Source organism: Xiphophorus maculatus, chromosome 24 (genome assembly GCF_002775205.1).
Source record: "Xiphophorus maculatus strain JP 163 A chromosome 24, X_maculatus-5.0-male, whole genome shotgun sequence".
Taxonomy (NCBI): domain Eukaryota; kingdom Metazoa; phylum Chordata; class Actinopteri; order Cyprinodontiformes; family Poeciliidae; genus Xiphophorus; species Xiphophorus maculatus.
In genome coordinates, this window is record NC_036466.1 from 10,449,919 (window position 1) to 10,468,618 (window position 18,700).

General features: G+C 38.9%; 2 protein-coding genes across 2 annotated transcripts in view; both read left to right on the forward strand.

Annotated features, from left to right (window-relative positions):
* Positions 1–252: 252 nt before the first annotated feature.
* On the forward strand, positions 253–4,635 carry LOC102235356 (helix-loop-helix protein 2-like). The gene is made up of 2 exons (XM_023329210.1): positions 253–896; positions 1,890–4,635. Exon 2 carries the CDS (start codon positions 1,931–1,933, stop codon positions 2,303–2,305), a length of 375 nt encoding a protein of 124 aa, XP_023184978.1. The 5' UTR covers positions 253–896; positions 1,890–1,930; the 3' UTR covers positions 2,306–4,635.
* Positions 4,636–14,327: 9,692 nt separating this feature from the next.
* Positions 14,328–18,700, forward strand: part of vangl1 (VANGL planar cell polarity protein 1) — a 39,952-nt gene continuing 35,579 nt past the window's right edge. Inside the window, exon 1 of the mRNA XM_005813098.2 lies at positions 14,328–14,475. The gene's annotated coding sequence lies outside the window, so the exon portion shown is untranslated. The remainder of the gene's footprint in view (positions 14,476–18,700) is intronic.

Here is an 18,700-nt window from a genome sequence, read left to right on the forward strand (position 1 = left end):
AAGATTCAAGTTAACCCCCTCCTTCAACACCCTCCTTGCTGCCCTCTGCATCTCAAACAAAACAGTTTCTATTTTTTAATCATTGCTATTCACTAAAAACACGCACACGTGCACAAACTCACAACATGCATTTCTTTCTCTTTCTCTTCTCCCCCCCTCCATCCTTTATCATGCACACATCTCTGCCTTCCCTTTGCCCACTACTCCCACGGGAGACAGAGCGCTTGAGGGCCGAGGGGCGTGAGGAGAGGAGGAGGAAGAGGAGGAGGAGGAAGGATTGGAGGGAGGGGGCGGCGTTAGACAATGCCCATTCCTCCAATATATTCCGTCCCCTCCGTCCATGAAGTGAGCCTTTATTAGTGAGGATCGTTTGGATCTTATCTTCCACATGACGCGCGGCGGATGAGGAGGAATCAGAGCGACGAGGCGGGGGGGATTTATCTGCGATCTGCCCGACTCCCGACCTGGAAGAGTGTCGCTTATCTCCAGCCTCTTCATCCCCATCTTCCACAGGCGGACGGACCAGTAGCCTCTCTATCAGCCCAGCTCATCTATTGTCTGAAATCCAACCAAGGACCGGCTGATCCCCTCTTATCATCACCCTAATCATTTTTTTTTTTTTTTGGTTTGTTTGTTTTAATTTTCACATTTTTCTGCACGTTTCCTGAACTGATCCCAGGAAGACTTCTGATCCGTTTTCAAAGCGTTCTGTGATGCAAGTTTCCATCAGGAAAAAGTGAAAAAAGTATTTTCTCTCTGCATTTTTTCTCCACTTCCTTGAGCCTGAATGCACGTCTCTTTGACATCTGATGCTCGTTCGGCTCGTGGAATATGAGTTAATTGGGAGTTGGGTTAATTAAACGAAGAACCAAATTGCCTCCCAACTCTCTGTCAAGGTAAGTTAGTCATTTTTAAAGGTTACATTTTTGCCCATTTATTTTAGCTAGAGAACTCATATAATTTTATAACCAGCTTTATTTGTAGTGTTTTGTTTATTAGTTTATTTTGCCATCAGATCTACTGTCAAGTCGCTCCGGCCTCAGCTAAGCAGATGTGTTCATCACACTGTGACAGATGGCCAATTCTGATTATGTTAATTCATAGGGGAAAATGGCCAGCTTCTTCCTAAAAAAACAAAATAAAATAAAAACAAGTTGAATTAAAGAAAATCAGAAATACATTTTTATTTTTTGGCTCATATATAAGGCTTTTCTTCCACCTAAAGTTAAGTTTTTTTCTTTTAAATCTAAAAATGTATTTAGTTTAACTTTGACTTATTGTGTATAAAAAGCTAAAAATATTTCTCAATTAGCTTTTTGCTTCTAAAGCATAAAAAATTAGGATATTTTTTCAAGACAGGAGAACACCCACTGAGCAAAGTTCTCTTGAATAAAAGTAGAAACTGTTTCCTTTCGTTTAAAAAAGGCCAAAATGTGACTGAAAAGTGAAAGTTAAGAAAACTTCTTTAAGTGTTTGAATGTTGATCATTTTGTTTAAACAAACTTGACTCTGAACCGGGTTGAATTTAGTCTAAATATATATTTATTTAACATGTTAAATAGTGATAAAAACACGTCCACGTGTTTGGGAAAGCTTTCCTAAACTTTGCTGTAATTCGTTTTTCTGATATTAATCTGATAGGAATTGTATTAGTAAATGTTCCGCAGCATTAATACACTGATTACTTTTTAGAATAAATGCTAAAACATTACGCTAATTTAAATGTATATATTATTTAAGTAGATTTTATGATATTATGGATGTACGGAGGCCCGCTGAGAGATTTCTCCACAGGGGCCTCAATGCTAATTAATTTCTATATTAACCACTGTTTTAATTTGATTTATGTGCTTAGATTCTTTTCGATAATTTTTTACTTTTTCCTCCAGGTTTTCGAGGAGGATCGCCCGCCAACACTCCGAGCGTAAAAATGATGCTGAGTCCGGATCAAGCCGAGGCGGACCTGTCGTGGACCCAGTCCGACCCGGAGTCGATGCTCAACGGCCTCAAGTCGGCCGGCTGCACCTCGGACGAGCCGACCGAGGGCGAGGAGCAGCGGGCCAAATGCAAAGCCGAGCAGCCGCTGAGCAGGGAGGAGAAGAGGAGGCGGCGGCGGGCCACGGCCAAGTACCGCTCCGCGCACGCAACCCGGGAGCGGATCCGGGTGGAGGCGTTCAACGTGGCCTTCGCGGAGCTGCGCAAGCTGCTGCCCACGTTGCCCCCGGACAAAAAACTCTCCAAGATCGAGATCCTCAGACTGGCTATTTGTTACATCTCCTACCTGAACCACGTGTTGGATGTTTGAGTGGGAGCGGACGGGCGGACTGGTGCGGCAGATTTCTACAGAACGCGCAGTATTTTCTAAGCCTTTCACAGATGATACTTTGGGCAGACATGCTACACTGAAAAAACCCAACTTAGAATTCAACCAATAAAATTGGAGAGACTATTTAGTTGGGTAGAGTTATTATCACTTCTTAGTCCAAATTTTTTTTTAACAATGATTAGTCACTTTGAAATTCTAACTAATTAAATTAATTTACCTAATCTGGTGGGTCTCCATGTTAAAAAGAAACCATAACATAGCTAAGATACTGTTAGCTGTTATGGTGGCAGCTGTGTGGCAGCAACCACCTCACTGTTAAAAAGTTCAGCTTGCTAGCAAGTTTGACTGTTGAATATAAACTTATTAAACATAAACGAATTTTTTGAATCAACCATAACTCCTATGAGAGTTTAATTCAACCCATGATAGCCTTACTGGTTTCTGCGCAGCATGCAGGACGAATAAAAAGGAGAAAATGTATGTTTGAATTCAACAGGTATTAAACATTAAATTTGAAACCACATAAGTTGAATTAATTTAATTAATATCCCCTAAAATTAATTTTCCCAGTGGTAGAACATTTACAATCTTAAAGAACTTTTGGCCTTTTATGTTTTTGACAGTTTTCCACTCAAAGGTGTGAAAGTCATCTTACACCAGTTACGTAACCATCCATTTTTTTCACTAGGTTTTTTAAATTGTCAAAAATAGGTTAAATAATAAATATTTCCTCTCAGACTTTGTTTGATGCGTTAGGGAGAGACCAGAGCTGAATATCGAGGCCTTTTAAGCTCTGGAATCAATAAAAATATAATGCATAATTCTGACAAAACAAAACTGTACAAGTTTAATGAAATTGGTGCAATTGTTTGGATTTATATAGTAGATAGATTTTAAACAGTATTTCTGTTGGGAAAATGTATATTTACCACATAAGTTAAACTCTAATTTAGCTTTTAAGATCATTTTGGTGATCTGATTAAAAGTTGCCCTGAAAACTACAACTGCCTCAGGTTTTCAAAACTCCACTTGCTAGCAACTTTGACTTTAGCATTAGCGCTGTTGCTCAACTACCTTAATCTGGACACAATTTTAAATTTTAAACTCCTGCTTGAAATACAACGTAAGCAATAAAACTGCTTAATTAAACTTTAAAGAATTTGTTTTGAAGCAAATTTCACTTTTTACAGTACGCGTTTCCCGTTTTTCACTGTGTCAGGCTGTGGGGGGGCATTTTTCATATCAAAATGAAGGGATGTAAACAAGATAGCTGCTTTAGATCTTATAGTTTAGAAGATGTTTTCCGTAAAAGGAAAAAAAAAAATAATTCAATGCGTCAAGTGCTACTTATGACATGAGAAATTGTGACCTTAATCATTTTAAAGTGTATTTATTTATTTATTTAATTGCATTATTATTGCTTATTTATTTATGCGGATTACAGGTCTTTCTTTCTGTATAAATGTATATTGTTTGTTTATTCAATATATTTTTAGGCTGTGAAATTGAACGTGGTAAGTAATGGTGTTTTCCTGTTTAAAAAAAAAAAGAAGAAATATGGCACTTTCTGTTAATCCACTGCGTCTCCTGTTTGCTTTTAATGTATGTTGGATGTCTCCTTGTTTTGCTTTGATAATATCTGTTATCGATCGATGGCAACGATGAGCACTTGAACTGTGGGGCCCCACGGCCCCGTAGCTATTTGCTTCCCTAAAATGTTGTGTTGGGACGTCATTCAGTTTTCAGATTAGCCTAGTTTTTCTGTCAAGTTCATGAAAACAAGAGGTTTTGTTGCGATTTCCAGAATGAAACCTCTTCTTTTGCTGTGACCAAAAACAAAGTCTGAATTTACTCTCTTCGATGTGCTGATGTTAGGCTCTTATTTTAGAAAACATTTATTTATTTATTTGTCTCTTCTTTGTATCCTGAAAATTCCAATAAGTAATTTTATAGCAAAAGGAGAAGAAAAACATATCCTCTATCCAAAGATTTTTTTGTCTCTTCAGGGTTGTGTAGGCTTGTTGCTTTATGCAGATTTTTTTAGTAGAGTTACCGTGTGACAGCTGGTTTCTAATGGACAGACTTTTTTCATATTTTCCGGTGTTATTTTTAATTAAAAACAAATGCTGAAGAAAGACTCCCTTTCCTATGTTGGAATACATTTAAAACATTTCAGTTCATGAAGGTCCATTAAATATATAAGCTAACACCATGTTAGCGGAGACAACAATGCTGTATGGCAAGCCATTAGGGACAAATATTGGTACTCCCAACCTATCTGTTGTAAAACAACAAATTTAGTACGTCAGGACATCCTAAAAACCTCATTTGTAACCCTGTTTTGTGTCTGTAAGGGGTGCTATGAATGCCTTCTTTTGAAATTTGCAATATTTTGTTCCATAAAGGCCTGTTTATGAGTTGCAAAATAAGTGGCAACCAATTCAAACCCACTCCTGCTGGCAGAAAATATTGATTTTTTGCAGCATTTTAACTAAAGTCCCAATTCACTGAACTGCAGTTGTTGGAAAATAGCACTAAGGATTTATTCTCTGAGCCTTTAGTGAAGCTACACTTTTGTCTCAACAAGAAATGCAAAACTACTGATAAACAGTTTATATTGCCAACTTTTACTATGATTTACATGAGCTGTAGTAATATTAAATAATGATATCAAGGTCAGTTGACGACCTCTACCTTTCTAATCATAGTTCTGGCTTTTGTACTTGTGCTTTTGCTGAACTACAAACATAGAAAACCAAAATATAAACCAGAGTATACATAAAATGCACACACATCTCCACAGAATGTGAGCGGTTTCAGGTTTATTTTATACAAGCAAACAATAAATGAACTTGGAGATCAAGATTCAATGACAATTTTATATTTTCATTTCTAAAATGTTACATATAAACATGGCATCCTTATTAAAAAATGTCTTCAATCATAGAAAAATAAAAACAAAATGCAGTTTTTATATATTAATCAAACAACAACTACCATCAGCTGTTTCTGATAACTGCTAATAGATCATAACTGGAAAAAAGTTCAATCTTTGACTAGTCCACACCAAAGCCTTTTTTCATTGGATAAAAAAACTCCTGGACTTACTGGCGCATGTTGGATCATTTTTCTGCTTCATAACCCAAACCTGCTTAAGTTTAAGGTGGCGAGCATAATTCATGGTTCCACCTATGACTGCTGGTTATCCAGGTCCCAAAACAGAACAGTAGCCCAAACCATGACACTTGCACCACCATGTTTGACTGTTGGGAAAGTCTTGGATATTAATATGTTTTTCTAAAATGTGAGATGGACCTTTCTGATGTTTTTGGTCAAGAAAAACTATGGATATCATTTTTGCCAAGTTGCTCTCATGAACCGTATGGTCTTTTGGGGTTTTTGTGACCTCTTGGATGAGTTGTGGATGTAATCTTGGAGTAATGTTTTTTTTTAGGCCAGACACTCCTGGAAAGGGTCACCACTGTTGCATGTTTTCTACAGTTGTGTATAAAAGTTGTCACTCAAGTCTAAGGCCTTACGAATGGCACCTGATGTTGTCAGATGGGTTTTATTTAGGTTGTACTATAGGGGGTTAGGTTTGGTCCAACGGGGGACTGTGGTGTTATTATTTTCAAATGGTTACAGAGTTTCCTCCAGAAAACTTGCTAAACCTGGTTGTCGGAGACTTAGGGCAGTCCACCATCGTCTCATTGTGTTTTTGTCTTATAAAATTTTCAAAGTTGACTGGAAACATATATGCTCTCACTGCACTCTGAACCTCTAAAAGCAAAACTAAGCGTTTATAGTTGCACTTTGAGGTTTGCATACACGTCAAGGTTCCTTGGTGCAATTCTCACCAAAAAAACAGCCTTCAGAGAGGAATCAATGCAGGTGAAGCTGTTATGCAAGAAGACTTTCCAAACAGACCATTGTGAGTGAAAGATGATTACAAAAATTCAGAGGTACACAACTATACGCTACAAGTGTGTGTAAGGACAGAACGATCGATGCACCGTTCTTGCACGGTATATCAATCACGTCACTTCAATGTTTTAACTATAAACCATCTTTGCTATCATTGTTACTGGTATATAAGAAAGATTTTTAAAATAAAAAAGGAAGCAGTGCTTAGCCTGGCTGGTGGCAAGCAAAGCCTGGTGGCCTGCCAGGCTTACAATACACAAGTGGAAACCCTGCGTATTATAAATCTTAAACCAATAAAATACCAAACCAGAACATGTGATAATAATAATAGCCCAAAACCCTCCTAATGTCTCGCCCAGCACACTTACATTCGGCAAGACGTGCAAACACACATGCTGAAAGGTGGAATAAGTGCTTCACATTTTAGCATACTTATGATGCATCACCCCTTGTTCACTCTACTGTCCAAACACACATTCACAGCAAGAAAGAAAACCCGCACACACAAACCCACACTCGGTGGTCAGCAGCTAAAGGCAGTGGTAGGCTACATATATATATGCTGCTGGCTGAAAGGCTCTCTGCCTCCCCAGAGAGGGGGCAGGTGTTACTCCAGACGAGCCAAGACAACCAAATTACTGGCCGTCTGGCACCTCCCGTGGGAAACCCGACGAGGAAGAAGGGATGGGAGAGATGGAAATTTATGAGAGAGCGAGAGCGGAGATGTAATATTGCCAAATGGTGTGAGCTGCAAAGATCCAAATATTTATAATGATTTGTAAGATATCTACACGCCTATTCTCATCGATTGTGCCAGAAAAGGCTTGTTGAGTTAGACTGAAAGAGATGTGTGAATGCTTTTATCCAAACTACATCGGATTATCAGGAGTTCAACCTTTTTTTGTGAAGCTTGGGTGGCCCAGTGGGAGCTGAACCTTCAACCGTGGAAATGCCACAGGCTGCCTTAATGCAACAGAATGCATTATATAACAAAATATGGGATTGAAACTGCATCCATCCATAAATGTACTCAAAAAATAGGTTATGTTTAAAAATATTTACAATGTAGAATTGTAAAATGTCAAACCTAGAACAGAAAAATCAAAACAACTCAAAAACATTTAAGAGAATAAAGAAATACTCTGAAATAAACCCACTTAGCTTTCACACTAAAGACTCATATTAAAAAAATCAGAACCAAATCATATTTGTGAATTTCTTGCTGAAATTCTTTAGACATTGTATTAATTTTATTCCCTTTATATATATCAAAGCATTTGGTCAGTTCTACATGACTGACCAAAGTTATTATGAGCCAATTTGAAGGACCTAAAGAGCCACATGTGGGTCCAGAGCCACAGGTTGGAGATCCCCGGTTTCATTGGACAATCGTTAGGTGTCAGTTTTTACATGATGGATTGAACTGCTCTAGTTTCATACATTTACACTGAGATTGAGAAACATCTAACCTCTGACGAGTGTCACAACTTCTCTGTTGTGTTGAGCTGTACTTCGGGGTCACAGGTTAAAAGGGGCAAAATTCAAAGGCAAACAATGTATGTGCGGCTCCGCAGTCCTGGTTTGTGACATTCGGTTTGTGACTCATCTGTCTGGCATTCTTCAACTTTTACCTTCATTTGTTGCAACGCCTGCTGTGAGCACTTGCTGGGCAGTAGTGCTAAAACGAAACCAATAAACCAATTTGATCTTCCAAAATACAAAACCTCTTGTTAGATGATGAATTTAGGAGTGTTGAAAAACCTCAGTACTGGTAGCAGGATTACTCAATTTGTGTTCAAAGTTGGAAAAGCCAACTGACATGACCCATGGAGTCAGAATTCCTAACCTTAAAGTTAAATATGGCTGCTGCCTCACATAAACAACATAGGGTGTGTCCAAATTCAGTTCCTGGATCTTTCGAAGGCCACATTTGAAGGCCGACTACGTCACAGCGATGCAACGAAGGTTGTCCAAATTTGAAGAGTCTTCCAAATGAGACCCACAAATGTGTCCATGTCCCTGTATTGGTGGTCTAGTGTACCTAGTGTATTAAAAGTTGATGGAGGAAATCAGTTTGAAGCTCTTTTAATTGGAGTTTTTGTCTATTGTGATCTATGGAAATATTAGGGCAACCTTTGTGGTGACTGTTTGTCTCTCTCTGGTAGATGTGAAAACTGCTGAAGACGTACCCAAACCACTTGAAAGGTGGATTATTGTTTTGTTTTTTTAGGAACATTGATAAAATATTCTCTTGCTTCCATTATCATCTGCTTCTTTGTAACCTCCTACCTCATGTTTTTGAGTTTAATTAGTATAAACCAGATTTTACAGGCCCATTGTTCCGACCTGACAGGTTCTGTATTTTAGGCGACTTCTGTCAAAGAGAAAGAAAAACCAGTATGTTTTATCAACAGATTGTCCTCTTCAGAACACAAAACAAGCGCTGTGATTCTGGCATGGCGGGGTAGACAGACTTCTGCTCAAGCTTATTGAATGGACGGGTCCATCTGTACGCTGCGATGGAGCACCACCAGGCCCATTTGTCCCGTTCATCCCAGAAGCTTCCGTAGCATCGGTACTCTCCAATTTATTCTTTAGAAAGACCCTCAGAAAGAAAAGTGACAGGCGAAGCCCAGAGCGCTAAGGGCGCTGAACAGCCTGGCCGACAGTGTGGCCTCTGTGTGTGTGTGTGTGAGAAAGTAGCACGTTTCCACCCCCTACCCCACCCTGTCTGCGCGGTGTGGCTTATGTAATGGTGGAGGCCGAGGACTGACCATATGTCAGGAGGTGTGTGCAGACGGCAGGGGATTATACATCGGCCATTAGCAGCATTTGGACATCCTTCTCCTCATAATCATTCAGGTACAGGCCCACTCAAAGCCTGGAGGAGAGCGCACACACATTGATCCACGCTCATTTGATCCTGAGTGCTCTGTGTAAATTGGACAGGGAGAAAGAGTATGACAACAAACAGCCATATGTTCGCAGTACGAGCGACAACATTCGGGGCTTTTTGTGTTTCCGCCCTCTCCTTTATTCTCTGCGTCGCTGTGTATTATGGAAGCAGGCAAGAAGTCCCCCGTCAATATCGCAACTCTGTTTCCCTTCTCTGGCGCTCACGCCCCGGTGTGTGCGTTTTCAGTTTGAAGGGTGTTCGTGCTGCAGAAGTACAAAGCCAGGTCCATGTGTTGAAATGCAGCCCGCGGGATGGGCCGTATTATCCCTGCCTACTTCACCAGCAGGGTCCCGGGGCTCGAGCTGGCTCGTGGCCCTTTGTCTCCAAACAGATGGAAATGGGCAGAGGAGGGAAGAAGTGGGGGAATCGGGAGGTGGAGGGGAGAAAGAGTCAGTCTGTTCTCATTAAGTGCTGCATTGAAGAAGACGTCCCCCCACAATGCGTCAGCAGCCGCGGATGGTCCCCCTCTCATTCAGCCTCACGCTCTGACCATCTGTATCGCAGGGGTCTGTCATAAGGTGTGCGCACGCATGAGGACCCGGCGCACGGCCCAATCTGGAGAGTTAAAAGCGAGATATTCATTAGGTTTCAATTTGGTTAAGATTTTTTCTTTTAAATCCAATTGTTGGGGCTTTGTTGAGGAAATCCCACTGGATGCGAGTCACCATGAGTCAGAAAGGGAGTTTATTCAGCATCCTGCTGTCCCTTTTTCCAGTCCCAGAGGACAACACACGTCCAATCAGGATGTAGAACCAGAGTTAGTCAGTCATAAAGGAAGAGCTGTTTCAAAATGCATGATCTTGAAAGGTATTAAATGCTAACCATTAAAATTACTCACGTTTTATATAGCATAGTAATTTAGATGTTCAATAGTAGGTGAATCTTTGTGACCTGTTACACTATTACGTCTTCATTTCTGAAACTATTTTAATTCAGAAACAAGAAAACAATGATTTTACATAAAAATAAGGATGCAAATTTAACCAAATTGCTTCAACAGAGAATTTGTTTAAAAGTGTGACATAAGTTTTAAAGTAAAACTTTTTGAGAAACATTTGTAGAACATAAAACTGTCGCTAAATCCAAAATGTTAAACATATACACAGGTATATGTGAGTTAAGCGACTGCTTAGGGCCCTAAGCAAGCATAAAAATATATATATATATATGTATATAACATTGAATAATAAAACTAAATGGTATAACACATGGAAAAATTATTTCTATATATATTTTTATAGCTGGTACACAAATAATGGATTAATCTTTTCCTGCTAAGATATCAAACTATTGTAAATTATTGTTTAGCTAATGTTAATTTGAAAATGGTACTCTTAAATACCACTCTGAGACTCAAAATATATATATTTTTTTTTTAGTTAGCTACTCCTGTAAGGTTAAAATTGATAGCCAAATTAACACTGGCTTAAAAATTAACTAGAGTCATTTTTAATTGAAGCGAATAAGTAATTTAACAACCTCTCCCGACCCCACTAGGGACAAGGGTGTACAGGAAATGGATGGATGGAAGTAATATTACACACTTAGAGCAGCTTAAGAAAAGTATTTGCTGTTGATATCTTGGTATGGGGCCCCCCCAAATGATATTCTGCTTAGGGCCCCAAAAAGGCTTGGTTCGGCCCTGCATTCGGCCTGGATCGTGATGTGAAAACCAGCTGTGGACCCCCTCCCTCTGCATGTATGCGTGGGGTCTCATAAACTCCATCTCTTCCCACTTTGTCTTCATTTTTACACGCTTCCATTTTTCTCCCCTATTTACCCAAAAACCCCGCTAAACTCATAAACTCCACGTCGTTGAGGGGGGATCCATCCATCTTCCGGACACCAAATCGAATTGATCTCCGGAGGGGGGTGGGCGGGTCGGCAGCGCCTCGCTATCTCAACACGAGCCATCTGCGCGCGCTTCCCGCGTGAAAAGTGACAGCACGCGCTCCTGCTTCTGCTGCCGCTGGTCGGATGTCGCTCGTGCCTCCGAGCCTCGCGTTTCCATTCAGTTGCTAACAAGATTTCAAAGCTTTCACTACAGCTAATCGATCCTCCTTTTTCTTTAAAAATAAATAAAATTGATATAAAATACACAAGGGATAATTTAAACGATAAAAAAATAACAGCTAAACGTCAAACTTCAAGACAGATGTCGAAATTTTATCTACATCTGTCATCCGCCTCTGATGCAATGGCGGACTCTTGCCACATGGTGGCACGCTAATCTTAAACTAACATCCTTTGGCATTCATTTTTAAAGCAGCAGTAACTCTCATGTAGAATCTCCATTGTTAAACACTTGAAAAATTAATAAACTAAGCAAACATATTCCACAAATATAGCTGAACTTTACAGTGAAAATGGGAAAGAATTGCTAAATTGTTACAAGAGTAACAAGTTAACAACAGTAACAATTTAATAAATAAAATTGGGCAATTTACCTAATTTCTACAATATATTTTAATCTGTTTCTGAGTTCAAATTGTGTAACTTTAGGAACTTACAGATATTTAATAAATTTTGTTACATTTAAGCCAGTTTTTGAAATGTACCTATGGAGAAAAAATACTCAAATGTTTACATTTTCTCATATTTTACTTCATTGTTTCAAATTGGTATGTTTAACAGCTAAAAACATTTAAATAAATTAAATTGTAACCAGTTTTTAAATGTACTTTAATAAAAATTATCAATGTTTAAAAGTAGAAAATCAGGATAAACGGCTAAAAGATGCTTCAAAATAATTAAATTGAAATACATTTCAGAGCTAATAAAACAGCAATATATGATTTTACTAAGTTAATGAGGAATGCTCAAATTTTTAAAGACAAAGTTAAGCGAATTAAACAGCTAGGAGATGCTAAAATAATTGGTTGGAATTGGACAAATTTATTAAATTTTAGTAAACAAACTGAAGCACAAAACATTTCACAATCAACAGTTTGGACTGAACAGCAAAATTTCTCATTCCAGAATAATTTTTCTAAGTAAACATTTAAGCTTATATCAATATCACAAATAAGGATTTTTGGTTAAAGAACCATGACTAGCAATGGAAAAACTGACTAACCTGTAATAGTCACAAAATTAGTTCTAATATGGAAGTGAGTCTCTCACCTTTATATAAGACGGGTGTCCTCTTGGGAATATAAACATGGAAGGTCAAGGGTCATGTTCCAGTCATGACCTCCACTATGCTGCAGCAGATCAGATGTATGTTTGTGAGTAATGGTAAAGAGGCAGTTCAAAGGAGGAGAAAAAAATTGATTTTTATGCAGGCATGTAAATGCTGGAGGCATCTGTTGTCTTGTGTTTTATAAACAGGCTGAGATTTGTTTATTTTGTGACAGAATAAAGAATAAGAGAAATATGAGAAATTAAGAAACGTCAGATTTGTAGTGTACTCTTGCACAATCTTCAGGATTTAGTTAGGCAGATGCAAAGTATTCAACAACAGAAAAAAAAGCTAAAGAAAAAAGTTAACTGAAACAGCGACTTAATTAGTCTACTAACAAGAAGTACAGCATGCTGTTTATCTTTACTAACAGGAAAAATCAAGCAGAATATTAACATTGTAAGATTAAAGTAATGCTACATCATCTCAATTGGTTTTAAGTAGGAACTTTGACTAGGCCATTCCAAAACCTTCAGTTTATTATCGTTCTGAGGAATTACTGGTGTGCTTTGGATCATTTTTCTGCTGTGTAATCTAAGTGTCCCTAAAATGGTCAGTAGGCAAACGGATCAGAATCCTGAGTGAGAAAACTTACAGTCCAGACTAAATTGGGTCAACGGAGAAGCAAACATGATGTTGGGCCAAGTCAGAATCCCCATCGTCCAAATGGTTAATCCAGTCGTAGCTAGTACGAAAAAGAAAGCTTTCTAACTCACCCTTGTATTTTATCACTTCTACCTACGTGAATCATGTATATTTAAAACATCTGAATGACACAAACATGAATTCAGAGCAGAATCTTACACAATGTTGCTGTTTTCAGACTATCAGAGGAGGAGAATAAAGACTAATATGTTAGCTCTGAAGGCCTCGCTGGCTTCATTGTGTCTCTTTCAGTGACTGAGTCCGAGCCAGATTGTTATCGCTCAACTCTTTGTTGTGCTGCCGTGGAGCGAGTGTCAACTGTTTGCTTTATTCTGCCTCATGGACTGTGACGAAAACATGATACGTGTGGATTGTTGCACTTAAGATACAGTTCCTTGGAATGCATTTATCTTTGCATTATAGTTTAGTTTTGTTGTGATTTTTAGTTAGTTTTTAGAGTGTGTTTGCTAGTTTTTATTACTTATTATTTGTTACATATCGTTTAGTTTTTATTAGTTATACTAAAAGTTTTTAGGTTTTCATACTTTGGTTAAATTTTAAGTGCAGAATTCATCTGTTCCAGTTTTTAATTTTTATTTGGAACAAATGTTAAATATTATTGTTTTCCTCCCTCTTCACAATTATTGTCTACTTTTATGTTGATCCATCACTTACCATCCACCCAAAAACGCTTTAAAATTTGTGTTTGTAATGTACCGTCCTGTAAAAAAATAAAATTTGGAGGTGGATAAAGCACCCAAATATGGCACTCAAGTAAGAGTAGCACTACTTCAACATGTTTTTATTCAAGTAAAATTAGAAAAGTATTTGGTAAAAAGGCTAACTGATCAAAACATCAATCATTTAATGTTTAAAAATTACAAAATCCAGCAGACCAAAAAATAAAGTTATGTGGAAATTATGGTATTTTAAAGACCAAAATCTAAATAATTCATTTATATGACATAATTACAAAAAGTCTATATAAGGCAAATGAAACATTAAACTTATAAAACCTTAAAAACTGCAGGCGTGTGTCTATGTCTGGTGTATTTTTGGTTAAAACGTGTTTGTTTTTCATTCAGTGGGTAGAAAATCCAGAAATTTTACTCAAGAAAGAGTAGAGATACTTCATAATAAAATTACTCAAGTAAAAGTAAAGTAATTTGTTCCCAAAAGTTACTTAAGTAAATATAACTGGTTATTACCCAACTCAGAGTATTAGCTGTTGGTGTATACGTGAAACGCCCCCTACCGCCGTGTTGTGTTACTGCACCCCTCCGGCTTCCCGAGAAGCTCTGCCCCCTGTGAAATTCCTGACTGCCAGGGTGATTCCTGGTTTCCACGGGCTGCTTCCTACTGTACCTTACCGCGAACTATTTTTTACAACCACTGGATACATTTTCAACTACGGCACTGATATGATATCTCCGCCGATAAGGGGTGAGTTATGTTTTTATAGCAGCTGATTTACTGTCAAGCGTGTTCCTGCAGATGTGTGTGAAGCTCAGCCTTGTGTGTTATAAATGTCCAGTGTTAATTCCCAACGCGTTTAAAAATGTGGGATAGCTCGACTAGCTGCTTGTGCTAACATAACATTAGGGTGAATTTAGGCTCAGTGTGTGTTTTTAAAGGAAAGACTTAGGAACACGCCCTTGGTGTGTTTTCCTACCTGTATGAAAGGGAATGCTTTCAACTTCATGTGAATGCCTGAAACTGGAACAGAGCGCACAGGCAGCGGCGATTAACCGTATTTATTCACATTTAGACACATTGTTGAATGTCTTGCTAACACAATATGTAGGTTTCAAGCTTCTAAATCGAGAAGAAAGTGTTAAAAGACACTACGACACTAGAGGAAAAGTGAACAGTGCTTCTTCTTACGGTTGAATGGATCCGCATAACCCCGGCTGGTGCGCCGCAGCTCTGCTGTAAACTGTAACCTGCGGCGGCGGAGTTGACGCTAACTAACGCAATGTAGACCTCCTAGTTCCCGAAAAGCAGCTCTAAAACAATTTGAACACGACAGTGTGATGTAAAATATTTTTTAAAATTGTAGTTGGTGTTATAATTGTGTTATAAAGAAAAAAAAAACATGTTTGTGGTGAGAGAAACCACGAAAGAGGTGACGGTGGGGGAGGCGGAGGGGTACCGGAGGCCACGGTGAAACCGGGGAGTTTCCTGCCTGCAGGTTCGCCCGCCACCGGGTCACAGGTAGGGTAAAGCAGGGTTAATCTGCCCCGGTTAGACAGTTCAACTCTTTAAAATCCATATAACTCACCTATAATTTGTTTGTAACCTTTATAACTACACATCATGGTCAAATTCTCAATGTATTTAGTTATAATTTTGTTCATATAAGGCGTAATGCAACAAGTGTTCTTTCTAAGTAGCAGAAAAGTCACTAATCGAGTCCTTATCTAGTTTGTATAGCTTCAACTCTTTAGGGTTATATAGTGCTGTGAAAGTATTTACCCCTTCCTAAATCTAGTTTTAATCTAAGTAAAGCAGTCTTTAAATTATTAATTCATTTATAAATGGGAATAGGATATCCAAACCTAACTACTGGGCTAGTGCTCTGTGTAGAAATTATTCTCCTCCTTTGTGAATCATCAACTGACCTAAATTATCCAAAATGTTTGAGTTTAGTCTCAGAAACCACATGCAGACCTAATGAATCAAAACCCATCACATAGAAACATGTTAGTGATTGGATGAAGCTGGCAAAAAGAAGCCGATCTACTCTGATCTAAACGATTGGAAGGAAGTGACACAGAATTTTCTATTTTTCTTTCTGAATATATTTACAAGTGTGACAGGCCTTTGTATTCAGTCCCTTTTCACTCTGAAACCCTCAAGCAGCATACAGTGCAACCAGTTGGCTGCAGAAGAAGTATAACTTGTAATTTATAATCCGTCAATCTGAGAAGTTTTCCTACCAATGTTAATGTTCATCTTAGATTTTGTCAATCGTTTTTTTTTTTACCTGAAATCTTTCAAGACGCTTTTGTTATCTGATAAAAGTGAGTTATTATGTGGATTGCGTTGGAAAATCAGTCGATCACCCTTCATTTTGATTGACACTTCACTATTCAATTATGCTGCGTTTTCAATGCTCTTGATTTTAATTTCTTTTGGTTGCAATTTAATATATTTGCTCTGAAAAGAGGAAAATACATTCTCTTTGCCATTTTCTTTTAAACACTTGCTCATGCAGTCATCAACATCCGACCTCTGAGCAAGGATCAGCACTCACTAGTTGCCTAGTAACGGCTGAAAAATGCAACAGGTAGAGGCCGACTGTGAATGGAGCATCGGGTTTGGATCGAGTCGCCGTGACATGGCTTTTGCTCAATCTGTAATTAACATTAGCACAGGTGCATGATAAGGAACAGGCCTAACTGGTCAGATGTGGATTCGGAGTATCCAGTGTGAGCCCCTGCTCTCTTTGGCTTCTACAGCTTTTAATCTGGTGACACTGGAGAATGTTGATTGAATTCCACAGAATCGGCGGCCTTCATTACCTCAGTGTCCCGTAGAGCATGTGACCGGGTCAGGACTTCCACAGTGACTCGTCCTGTCATGTCTTGTGACCGCTGCCGTTGGTGAGTTACGATCTCCCCCCGCCGCAGCCCCCATTCGCTCAAGTGAAGGCGTTGTTTTGCATGTGCTGGTTGTGTCCTGTTACAGCGTGAGGAGATGTGTTATCGGTGCGATAATAGAGGCAGCGCTATGAGGGTGTTATGGGGGCAGGAGGTGAGAGGGAGAGCTGTCACTGAGACGGGCAAATGAACTGCATGCTGGGAGCTTAGAGTAGAGTCTTTTCTCACATCAGGTCCTAATTATTACGCCAGTCAATAACTACAGGAGAGATTTTTCAATCATTTTGGCATTTTACCAGCTTCCCACAACTAGAAACTGCATTTGATCTGAGAGTTTGTTTTATAAACGCAATATCAATATTTATAGATCATACGTCCGATAGAACTTTCCATAATTTCACTGAACTCCAAACCAGAACCGCACAGCATTCTGGGAGATGAAGGCAGAGGAAAGACTTTAGCTGCTCAACCTCTCAAGCTAGGGTGATGGAATCAACTAAGGCTACGTTCACACTGCAGCATTAAGTGACCCATTTCTGTTTTTTTGTCAAATTGGATCTTTTTAGTTCGGATTTTGGTTCTCCAGTGTGAGCTGAAAGTGTCCCGCATGCGCAGTAGAGGACGCAGTATCGTCACACGTAGAGAGCGTGCTCGGTGTTTTGCCAACCGCCATAAAAAAAAAATGTAACGCTCAGTGTTAGTGTAAGTAAACATGGATGCTAACGATGGAGCATAGCTTACGATTTTGAAGTTGTTGTCCGACTGGAGCCGTCATATTAACAACTCAATCCTCATTATAGTCCGTTATGATTGTTTTCCTTCCCACTTGTGTGCATCAGGAGTAGGGACATTTGTCGAATATCAATGACTTTCTAGTCGGAAAAATACAACCTGGACGTTCAGATTCAGGTCACATTTGAGAAGATTGCATATGAATCGGATATCCAAGTGGACTGGGGTCGCATTCGAATAAAGTCCAACCTGTGTTATGCTTCATGCATATTGGATGTTTCTCTTTGGGGAGTTCAAAGACATGCTGTTGTAAAACGCCAATTTTGTTTTATTTTTCTATGTAGTTTCAAGTAATCCCACACTTTGACACTTTTTGTCACGGTTGAGTGGCTCATCTGGTTCGTTGGATTCCTAATATGCCACTGTACACCAGAAAACCGGAGGATCTCTTCCTGTCCTTTCCATGACTCCTTCACAGTTAGAGTGTGCGCCTTCAAAGGTTTAGGACCGGGTCAACCTCCATGGTTCAGTAACTCCCGATCATGTGACCTGCACTGCAGCGTGAGCGCTGCATCTCCTGTCTAGCCTGTAAAAGTTCATCGCTGCTTTTAGGGAGTGTGGGTCAGTAAGTCCAGCAGGGTGTGACCGAGCCATGTGCCTCCTGAAGTTTTCCCGGAACGGTCTTTGGAAAGGTCATCCTCGTAAATTAGTCCCAATCAGCTCAGTCCGAAGTGCTGCCAGGCACATTTAAAATAACAAGGATGTTTGAGTTTGACTACTTTCTTGGTTCATGTTGCTGCTTTTGTCATATTTGATTTTGATTAGAAGAAATAAAACGGGGTTCTTCTGGAGTTAAATGTTCAGCTGTAATTTGTTGCGAAAGCATAAGAAAGTTATAATTGGAGGTTTCTTTACAGGAAGATCAAACCGGTTCTTCATTCCAGAGAGTTTACAGCTTGAGCCTGTTGTAAAGAGCATTTTAACCAAAAATCTCCGAACAAGTAACTGGTCCAACACTGAAAATCACTTTAGAAACTCTTCACTTTCTTTTTAATGTAAAAATCATCAAAAGTGCTGGAAAGATTTGTATTAAAAGTCAGTTTAATGCTCTCTTGTAGCATCACTTTTTAAGATCTGCTTTAGATTTATTTAAATCCAAACATACCATAAATCTGCTCCGTTTTGTTTGATAGAAGTCTCCAGTAGGGCTGCGTCAAACAATTATTTCATTAATCGATTATTCTGACAATTAAATGATTAATTGAATAAAATAATTGACAAATTTTGCAGATTTTCATTGAACCACCCAACTTTTTTCTGCAAGATTAGAAATA

Bases quoted from the DNA above. Each gene is read 5' to 3' on its own strand.
- LOC102235356 (XM_023329210.1), top strand. From the start codon at position 1,931: ATGATGCTGAGTCCGGATCAAGCCGAGGCGGACCTGTCGTGGACCCAG.